Source organism: Diabrotica virgifera, chromosome 8 (genome assembly GCF_917563875.1).
Source record: "Diabrotica virgifera virgifera chromosome 8, PGI_DIABVI_V3a".
NCBI classification, from domain to species: domain Eukaryota; kingdom Metazoa; phylum Arthropoda; class Insecta; order Coleoptera; family Chrysomelidae; genus Diabrotica; species Diabrotica virgifera.
Window position 1 is genome coordinate 145,485,958 of NC_065450.1, and position 11,061 is coordinate 145,497,018.

The 11,061-nt window shown below is 32.7% G+C and overlaps 1 protein-coding gene across 1 annotated transcript in view; it reads right to left on the reverse strand.

Moving 5' to 3' along the window:
* The window catches only part of LOC126889467 (uncharacterized), a 62,512-nt gene extending 52,515 nt beyond the window's left edge, over nucleotides 1-9,997 (reverse strand). The window contains exon 1 of the mRNA XM_050657785.1: nucleotides 9,691-9,997. Within this exon, the coding sequence (XP_050513742.1) occupies nucleotides 9,691-9,819 (129 nt within the window). The 5' untranslated portion in view covers nucleotides 9,820-9,997. The remainder of the gene's footprint in view (nucleotides 1-9,690) is intronic.
* Nucleotides 9,998-11,061: the final 1,064 nt, after the last annotated feature.

Genomic DNA, 11,061 nt, shown 5'->3' on the forward strand with positions numbered 1-11,061 from the left:
TGGAATTACATTGTCAAGTTACGGAGACCTGGACAAAGAAGTGAGAAATCAAATACAAAGAGCAAATAGATTGGCAGGAAGCCTTAATAACACTATATGGCTAAACCGACATATTAACACTGAGATGAAGTCAAGAATTTATAAAGCCAGTGTAAGACATATGCATCAGAAACAAGACCCGATACAGCCACAACACAAAAACTACTGGAAACGGCAGAGTTGAGAGTACTGAGAAGAATTACAGGAAATACACTGAGAGATCGAAAGAGGAGTGAAGATATCAGAAGACAATGTAACATACAGAGTATAAACGAATGGACACTAAATAGAAAAAGAGAAGTGACAACCTTCCATAGAGGTATCAATCCGCCAATGAACAAGCAGAATTGCTTATAAAGAAGAAGAAGAAGAAGAAGAAGAAGAAAAACTTAAAGCAATGTAGTGGAAAAACAACAATAGAACTCTTCAGAACCGCTGCAGACAGAGTTAAATGGGACATTGTCCTTAAAGGATGAGGCACATGAAGAAGAGAAGAAATAGAAGCGTTGCGTTCCATAGATAAATTAATAAAAAGTTCACCAACGCTAGCATAAAATAAATCTATGTTTAGCATTGGAAACACGTCAATGCTGATGAGCAGAGTTCGGATTTAAAAGCATAAAGAAACGCAAAAAAAGCGCTTAAAAAGCATAACAATTTTACGAAAAAAAGCATTTAATTATACAAAAAAAGCATGAAAATAAGCATATAAATTTTGACAAAGCGTTTTTTTTTAAGAAAATATATATAATTATCTTAAGGCTTAGCTTAAGAACTAGTAAAGACCTATTATAAATTTAATAATAAAATAGAATAAACAAAAAAAAAATAGATAACTGAAACAAAAATGCTTTAACCTAATTTTTGTCGACACGCTTTAGATGAAGGAAAATATATCATTTTTGTTTAAAACATGAAATAACTAATTACTCATTTAAATGTTCCATCGTAAAGTTTCGGCACCTATCACTCAAAACATTTTTGTATATCTAAAAGCTTCTTTCAACGTCCACACTGGTTATCATTGCATACTTATACTTTGCCACTACTGCCGGATCCATATTATTTATGTCTTCAACGTGTTCTCAATTTAAAACTGAAAATATTTTCTTCATCTTTGAAATCCTTCGTTTTTTGTTAATACATCTTTGAATTTTGTTAATATTATCTGACCAATTTTTCCAGGGATACCTTCCATCAGTGCTGTTTTTGTAACAATATAGGTTCCGGTACGCAATGTTCCGGTGGGTCTGGGGAGTGTTCGTAAGGGGGTCCGTACCCGGGAAATTTTTTTAAATTTAGCCTCAATAAGGTCATTTTAAAGCTATTTGGGAGCAAGGAAACAATTCAGGAATTTGTCTATAATTTTGTTGTTTTTTCTTATTTTTTGTCCCAAGAGGTACCGGTACGGCGTACTGGCACGTACCGTCACAAAAACAGCACCGCCTTCCATCTTTTTTTCAAAACTGTTTATTTTTTGGATCGACTCAACTAATGACATTTGCTGTTTCTCCAAATATTTTATTATTTCACTCACAGAACAAAAGTTGCTTTTGATAAAAGCAAGATTGTTTTGTAATTATGTTTCACCTAAAACATCCTGACAATATTTTATCGATTTGCTAGCAGTCTCTTTAAGTTCCAATACGAAGCTTTTAAAATTTTCGAAATATTCGGCCTAGTATAAAGCTACATCTAACCATCTACCCCACCGAGTTAACACTGGTTCTGATGGTAATGGAGTGTTAGGGAATCTGTCTTTAAAAAGTTGCACCCTTAAAGGAGCTTTAATGAATTTTTTTTTCCATTTTTTATCAACTCATTAACAAGTGGAAAATGCAGCCGTATAGTCTCAGCAATGCGATTCAGGCCGTGTGCTAGACACGTACAATGAATTAGATTTGGATAAAACACTTTAATATTTGATGCTGTTTTGATCATATTATATGGTGCAGCGTCGAAAAGCATTAATACTATTTTGTTGGTGGGCACAGCCTCGGGAAGATACAAATTTGTTAAAGCGTCATTTACGAATCTTGGAACTGTATTGTTATTTGTTGCTTCTAGTTCTTTTGAGCACACTAAATAACCCTTCGTCAAGATTTCTTCGTGAAGTACACCTATGATTAAATTAGCGACATATCTTCCACAAATATACGTAGTCTCCTCCACAGCAAACCAGGTGTAATTGTTTCCCACTATAATTACGTATTTTTTATGGGAAATAAGCCACAATTTTACTAAAAAATGAATTTATTAACGTTTCGAAGCCCAAATCGGGTTTCGTTGTCAAAATACAAAATACTATTTTGTAATATGTCAATAGTATTTTGTATTTTGACAACGAAACCCGATTTGGGCTTCGAAACGTTAATAAATTCATTTTTTAGTAAAATTGTGGCTTATTTCCCATAAAAAATACGTAATTATAAAAATGCCACAAGGAAATAGCTTCAGAACAACATTGTTTCCCACTAGTGTTTTTTTTGTGGTTTTATTGTAAATGCAATTAATAACATATTTTTTCGCATAGTACTTTCATATTATCGCAGAGTCAGAGTACTACCTTCAATAGAAGGTACTTTTCCAAAAATTATTTAAAACTTTCATTTTACAATTTATTTAATGGGAGATAAGATTCCACAATTGCACTACATACATCAAAATTAAATTTCTGCTGTTCGCAAATGCAAAAAATGATAATAGTATATAAAAAAGCACCAAATAAGCACAAAAAGTCAAAAAAGGCATAATAATTAAAAAAAAAACAAAAAAAAAACATAAAAAAAGGGCTTGTCAAAATGACTTATTTTTGCATATTTCATTCATATTTAAAAAGAAAATAGTCCTGCTTGTATTATTTAACATAAGCATTATGCTTAGAAATGCGGACTCTACTGATGAGTCTAGACATTTACTGAAGAGGCTACAGTAGCGATCAACAGGTAGCCACAAACGCGTTCCAAGATTGCGGCTCTAATTTTGAATATTTTGTCGAGATATTTGGCACACATATTCGTAATATAATAAAGAATGGCGGTACAGAGCCCAATTTCAGAAATATGTTAGTACGTGGAAATTACTCTTTAACTAAATAAAATATTGAAAAAAGGAGCCTGTACCGCCATTAAGAAGAAAAAAAAATAAACTTTCTTCAAATAAACTTTTTTATCCCATGCCTAGATTTTGTGTAATCTTGGAACTACTGAAATTTTTTATTTCTAGCAAGAAATCGAACATATTCAGTGGCGTAACTAGCCTGACCTGCGCCCCAATGCAAGTATTCCTCGTGCGCCCCTATTCCCAGACTTATTCTTCCTCCCCCCACCCCCCCCCAACCTCCAACGAAAGTAACAACAACATTTCTCCGTACTTCCAGGGGATACTATTTCAATTTCAGTACACACGACATTGTACAAGCCATATCCAATCAGAGAAAAATTATACAAAGAAATATAACAGTAATTTTAAAGTTATATATTATATAATATATTTTCAAAAAACCTTTTTACCACATTAGTGGTGTAAGGCGAAATTTTAAAGTTAATTATTATTAAAAAACATTATTATTCAAAAATTAATTGAAAGTAAAATTAAGGGGCTCAAGGGGCTATCCTAGTGTAAAAGTACGAAATTCACATATAGTACATTTTTCACGGATTTTGCTGTAAATTTTAAAGAACGGCTTGGATTGACATGAAATTTGGCATACGCATAGCTAACATATCAAAGAAAAAAAAGTGATATAGTGCCGATGTGTGATTTTGCCCTGAGAGTGAGTTTCACCCCATCTCGGGGGTGATAAATATATGTCCAAGGTAAGTCCCGAAATGGATAAACTGACTAATTTTAAGCAACTTTTGTTCTATAGAGTTTTTTCACCAAATCAATACTTTTCCAGTTATTTGAAAGTCAATATGTTCATTTTTCATCAAAATAACCACGTTTTTAGACAGTTTTTCGCAAATAACTCAAAACATAAGCATTTTGTCGAAAAAAATATTCTTAGCAAAACTATAGAATATAAAGAAATGAAAAAAAAAACGGTGTATATATTAGGTCTCTATACCTGGCAAACGCAGAGTTATAGCTAATGAAAAATTGGTTCATATTCGAAAAATTCCAAATAGAATAATTCAATGTGAAATATCCAAATAATGAAGCATTTTTGGGGAAAACACATTACACTCGTGATAAGTGACTCGTTCAAGCCCTTTTAACTACAACAGCTCTTTCAAAAATAAGGACTTTGAACCGATGAAACTTACAGATCATATGGTCAATAATTACGCGAGTAAAAAACTTGTGAAGTGGTACCTAACAATTAAGTTCATTTGAAATGCTAATTAGAGGGCAATTTTCCCAATTTCTTACCAAAAAAAGAGACCAACTTTATTTTCAGCGCAACTTGTTTACTTTTGATGCTAAAAATTTTTTAAAAAAACAAAAATAAGCATTTTTTAAACACTTTAAAAAAGTTAAAATGAGTTTTCCCCAACAAAGTGCTTCGTTTTTTTGGTTACGGCACGATAAAATATTCGATTTGGAATTTGACGAATATTAACCTATTTTTCATTAGCTATAACTCGGCTTCTGCTAGGTATAGTGACCTAACATATACACCATGTTTTTCACTTTTTTACGTGCTATATTTTTGATTAGAATTTTTTTTACAGAATACTTACTTTTTGAGTTATTTGCGAAAAACCGTCTGAAAACGTGGTTATTTTGTAGAAAAATTAACATATTCACTCGCAAATAACTCGAAAACTATTAACTCGGAGAAAAAACTTTATAGAACAAAAGTTGCTTAGACATTTTATCCAGTTCCGGACTTATTTCAAACATATATTTTTCACCCCCAAAAGGGGGTCAAACTCACTCCTAGAGCAAAAGCACACATCGGCACAATATCACTTTTTATCTTTGACTTGTTAGCTATGTGTATGCCAAATTTCATGTAAATCCAAGCGGTTCTTTAAAATTTAGAGGTTTTGCAATATTTTACGTTTAAAGAACGTACTAATACTTTTTTGTTAATTTCTAAAATAAAAAGAACTGTAAGTACCAATTGTTTTGAAAATGTGCATGAGCATTTATTATGAAAAGAAGTACATGTAAAATAATTTTCATAAAAAATATCGAAAATTAAATGATTTATGCGCCATCTACTTGCACCGTGAAAATAAAAACATAGCTCCACTGCTGCAGTGATTGTGATTGGGACTCGTAGAGACCCTGGAACATGAAATTTCAAAGTTATTATTGAAATATAAGTTATTTTCTACATCATCAACTAGGGGTATTTGTGGCCGGCCACAGTCGCTCGTCTGTGATGCAACGTCCACTCCACATAAGAACTCACGGTCAATAATCGGAAACTATGTATTTTTGTGGATCCACAGAGTGCCCGGCCACAGTCGACCGTCTGTTATGGCGCTAACGGAATAAAATACCACGAATGTTTTGCTTCAACATATTTTTTTGCTAAAATTTTTCCAGAATATCAGTTTTTTGCGCCCCCCTAAGGCCTGCGCTCCAATGCACCGCATTGGTAGCATTGGTGTTAGTTACGCCACTGAACATATAACTAAATAAATAATTAGACAACATAGAGAAATTATCACTGTCATTTTGACAAACCTGCGTCAGATTTTCTCTAATCTGTTCTGTCATCTTTATCGATATCTGTTCAGTGCAGTAGTGTGTTAATTTAAGAATTATTCGTTATTGTTGTTTCATAGGAAAGTAGTGTTTATTGATAGTTAATTTATTATATATTTGTTGTTGTACAAGTTGTTGGCCTCTTTGAAAGAATAGATTGTTGTTAATTGTGAGTTTTAGTTATATGTAGGTAGGTAAGTATATTTTACGTAAAAATATTTCGAATTCTAATGCGAGTATACATTAATGTATAAAGTTTTAGGATGATTTTTTATTCTAAAAATATTATCAATAGTTTAACAAAATGGAAAAAGTAAATCAAACGAAAAATATGAAACCTTTCAAGAAAAAGTCCATTAAAAACTGTGCCAAAATTATGCGAAAATCGAAATTTGTTTCGCTTCACAACAAAAAATGATTATTTATTATTGATTTATTATTAGATATTTCATGCAAATACCTTTCTAAATACCTATCTTAACCCTTTCAGTCATCGTGTCCACACCGATGGACATCGATTTTCAAAGCATTCTCTTAAAACATCGATGGTTATTATCGCCCAAATCATTTTGTCCATGTGTGGGTACATGGTACATGCATAAGAAAAGCATTGAATACATTGATAGCCATCTGTTAGTCGATTTGTGAAGCTATATAAAACGCAAAACAGGTTGCATTTAGCACGCTGTCGTGGTGGTGAAAACACCTGTTTGTTATTGGAACGATTTCTATTGAATAAACTTGTTTTTTCGTACAAATACCTGCTGATTTGGGTAAGTAAAGAGCATTAGTATAGTGTGTTTATATTATGTATTAAACTGTTGACTGAAAATATCTTATAAAGTGGTGTATATTTATATGTCCATGTAGATGGACAAAATGACTTAGGTATACTTATGCATATAAAAATTAGCAAGGTCGTGTTGTTTTAGATATCCATAAAATGGAAAGTTTACCGTCAACTAGTAAAGAAAAGAGATGGTCACGACCCTTGACTGAGGATGAACTTCTGGATTTACTCATGAAAGACGATGACTCAGAAATATTACGTTTGTCAGATGCTGATGACGCCAACAGTATTGTGGATCAAAATGACGTTTCCTCAGAATTTGGCGATGATATCCAAGATATTGAGGAAACTATTTTTGACGGATTGATCCAAGAACAGAAGTCAACAGAAAGAGGTGAGTTAGAAAATCTAGAATATCCCAATGAAGTGACTACAGAACAACCAATGTCTGAGGACATGAAAACCAAAGAAAATTCCAACCAAACCACTGAAAAACAAACAACTGCAAAGGAGAGACTGCTAGAGTTTTGTAAAGAGTTCAAACTCACAAATAAGAAAGATGTTTGTTGGAAAAAAAATATTACCTATCTTACCAGGCCAGTACAGTGGCTTGTTCCAGAAGAAGTACAAGTTGATGAATTACCTGCTCCTATTGAATATTTTATGAAATACATACCTGATGCTCTGTTTGAGAAGATTTCAGAAATGACTAACTTATATGCCGTACAAAAAAATATTGCTCGGTTTTCTCCATCAGATAAAGAAGAAATAAAGCGATTTGAAGGCATTCACATTATTATGGGAAATCTAAAATTCCCAAGAGCAAGACTGTATTGGTCCCAGCTTACAGGTATTTCAATTGTAAAAGATAATATGACATTCAATCGCTTCTCTAAGTTGCGCAATACCATTCACTTAGTAGATGTAACAGCAAGAGTTGACGAAACAGATCGCATGTGGAAAGTCCGAGAAATATATAATTCCATTAGAAATCGTTGTAGGGAACTTCAAACCGAAACAAATTTGTGCATTGACGAGCAAATTGTTCCATTCAAGGGACAGATCAATGTCAAGCAGTACCTCCCAAATAAACCGAAAAAATGGGGGATCAAATTATGGATATTGGCTGGACAATCTGGTACCATTTACGATTTCATCATATATCAAGGTGCTGAAACGGAAATAAAAGAAAATTATGCACAGTTTGGACAAGGAGCTGGAACTGTGATGCAGCTAGTTGAGAGAATTGAAGAAACTCATCACGGTTTGTACTTTGATAATTTCTTTAGTTCTTATCACCTCTTTCAATGGTTGAACAATAAATCTATTATGGCTGTCGGAACAATTAGAATAAACCGATTTTTTGGACCAGAACTAACATCTGATAAAGATCTAAAAAAAAATGGTAGAGGTAGTTTTGATGTAGCGGTTAGTGAAGATGGAATTGTGATTACAAAATGGTTCGACAATAAACCAGTTTTAGTGGCTTTAAATTTTGTTGCAGCGGGAAAAATGGATTTGTGCCAGAGATGGGATAAGACGTCGAAAGAGTATATAAATGTATCTAGACCGGAAGCCATATCGCTTTACAATTCCAACATGGGTGGTGTTGATAAGTTAGATTTTTTATTGAGCGTTTACAGATCCTACAGACGATCCAGAAAATGGACTGTACGTATGATAACACATGCTATAGATATGGCGATAGTAAATTCGTGGTTGGAATATAGAAAACAAGCTGAACTGCTAGGCGTACAACACAATAAAATCCTGGATTTGTGGGACTTTAGAATGAGTATTGGGCAACACCTCATTTTACATAAGGTTCCACCAAAGAGAGGCAGACCATCTGGTCAAGAAAATACTGGTACAACAAGTAATAAAAAAACCAAAACTGAAGCAAGGCCATATATTGAATTACGGTTCGACAGCTATGGACATTTTCCGAAAATAGATGAAAAAAAAAGATAGTACAGGTTGCAAAATGGAGAACTGTAAGGGAAAATCACATACATTTTGCGTGAAATGTAATGTTCACTTATGTTTTGTAAACTGTTTTTTTAAATTTCATGTAAAATGATTAATTCGTTATTTACAAAGAATATTGTTTATTTCGTCATTCTAATGATATTCAAATAAATTTCTAAAATCTTCAGGTTTATTTTATTTTGCTTCAAGTCATAATGTCACATCAACATGGACATGTCATATGCCAAGTGACATATGACATATCAAAAAAAAATGATGTTAAAATTATCAACAAAAATAGTTTATTTTATATACCAAATATGAGAATTTTCCCATAGCTCAAAAAAAGTTGTGACTGAAAGGGTTAACATAAAATTTTCACCCATTTTGGTTTATTTGTATAAATTTTTATTTATTAATAATAAAATCGTTTTCTATTACAGTTAAACCTGCCATATCTTAATCAATATGGCGACAGACTGATCCGGATATGAAAAAATCTGGATATCAAGACCACTAATTCTTTTACAGTCTCTGAAACATTTTCTCCTTCATACATTCCAGTAATAACGCCGTCAATAACTTTCATCGATAGGCACATTTTATAGATTGTATAATACATTATTTCGCCATCTTTTAGTTCTTCTTTTAGTGCGCTGTCCAACAGCAGGACTGCCCTGCTCAGTAAATTTCGGTAGATCCAGATGGCGCAGAACCGTCCGGATATGGCAAGTTGTACTGTACTTCCATTTAGCGCGACTATGATATTGTCAAAATATTAATCTTAGATAATTTCAAAGATTACCACTGTTGCCAAAGTTTATAATACTATCTCCCGAAGTTATATTTTGTTGCTACCTGTTGATCGCTACTGTTTACTCTGAAGGATAATGTGCATCTCTACAAATGATTATCTATACACAATACCATACTATACTGAGAGTTAAGTACAATCATCACATGAAGGCACTTTTGAAATAGCTGGCAGTAATAACTCATTTTCAGAGAATTGTGGAGTTACACAGTTTACAGATTAGGACGACGATTTATTATTTGACACATATATTTATCTCTTGAGTGCTATTTGTTTCATGATCAGTAATTATCTTTAATTTACGCATGTAAATAATTAGAATTTTACATCAAACTTGAATACTTCCTGTAGTAAGCCTATGTATACCCATCCGAAATCCCTTCATAAATATATACGTTTATTTAACTAAACTTACCTTAATTCCTATGGTAACTTCAATCAATTTTCGTATTTTCACATCCGTTTTTCTTTTTAAAGTAATTAATAATTTTTTTGCAGAGCAAAACCTGCATTGTTTGGAAGTATCTTCAGAAAATTCGTTCATATTTTTAAACAAAAAAATGATATCATAACAGTAAGATCAATATTATGTAAACTTAATTAAAATCAATCTCATTTAATGTTGGTTTAAAATGAAATCCTTATTGTTTTTGATTTACATGCACAACAATCAGTTAAAAAGTCTTATAAATATAACATAACCATAACCTTACTTATTAAACAACAATAACCAAACAAAACTTGAGCTTGAGCTCGATATTATATCGCTGCATCGAAAATATCGATTTTTACCATTCGATGCATTGAGTCAATCGAATACATCGGTTATAGTCAGGTCAAAGAATACAGAATTACACCAACGTCGTTGGTGTACTCTGTGGTCTGGTTTTTATTTATGTCTGGGAAACAACAAATTTTATATTATTTGTCATTTCATTATTTCGAATACTTTGTATCTCATACACCTACCATAATACTGCGCATAGATGCCATCCGCCACAGGCACCTTTAGAATATATTGGCACTGTAGATGTAGATGCTATGGGTTATACAGGGTGTCCAGAAACTCTCCTGACAAACGAAGGCCGTAGATTACTAAGATAATTTTAAGACAATTTAACCCAATGTACCTAGTCCGAAAATGCTTCCGAAGAGAGCTAGAGCTCTTTGAAGATGATGTCTTGTAATTAGTTATTAGTTATTACCTTCAGAATTATACGAAATTATTTAAAAAAAAAACAAAAACTGATACGCCTATTTATCTTCCAGACATAAATCTATTCAACCAATAGCAAATTTCTAGTACCGGTCAAAAGCGCCCGTTTTGCGTAGGGCAACGGTTATTTTAACGCTTAACTTTTTTGTCTTTAACTTTTAAGCATTTTTGACCCTGGATAAGTAAATTCTGAGGTATTCTTAGTACTACTATTCTTGCTGTAAATTGGTAAAATACACCGTTTTTTTAATTTATTTTTGAAATGCAGAAAACGATTTTCTGAAACAAAAAATTGAAGGCACTCGTGGGAGTACCGACATAAGTGAAAACTTCTTATAGTAAATAAATTACGAGCTCAATGCCTTTTCCCCGTCCAAAAAGAAGAGCATGGCGGTCGCGATGACGGTCGCTAATTTAATATTTTTTCCCATCCACAAAGTGCACAACGTCCCTCAAGAAGTTTTCACTTCAAAAATTTATTTCTTCAAAACGATGACGGTCGCCAATTTAATACATGTTCCCATCCAAAATGTGCACAACGTCCCTAAAGAAGTTTTCACTTCAATAAAT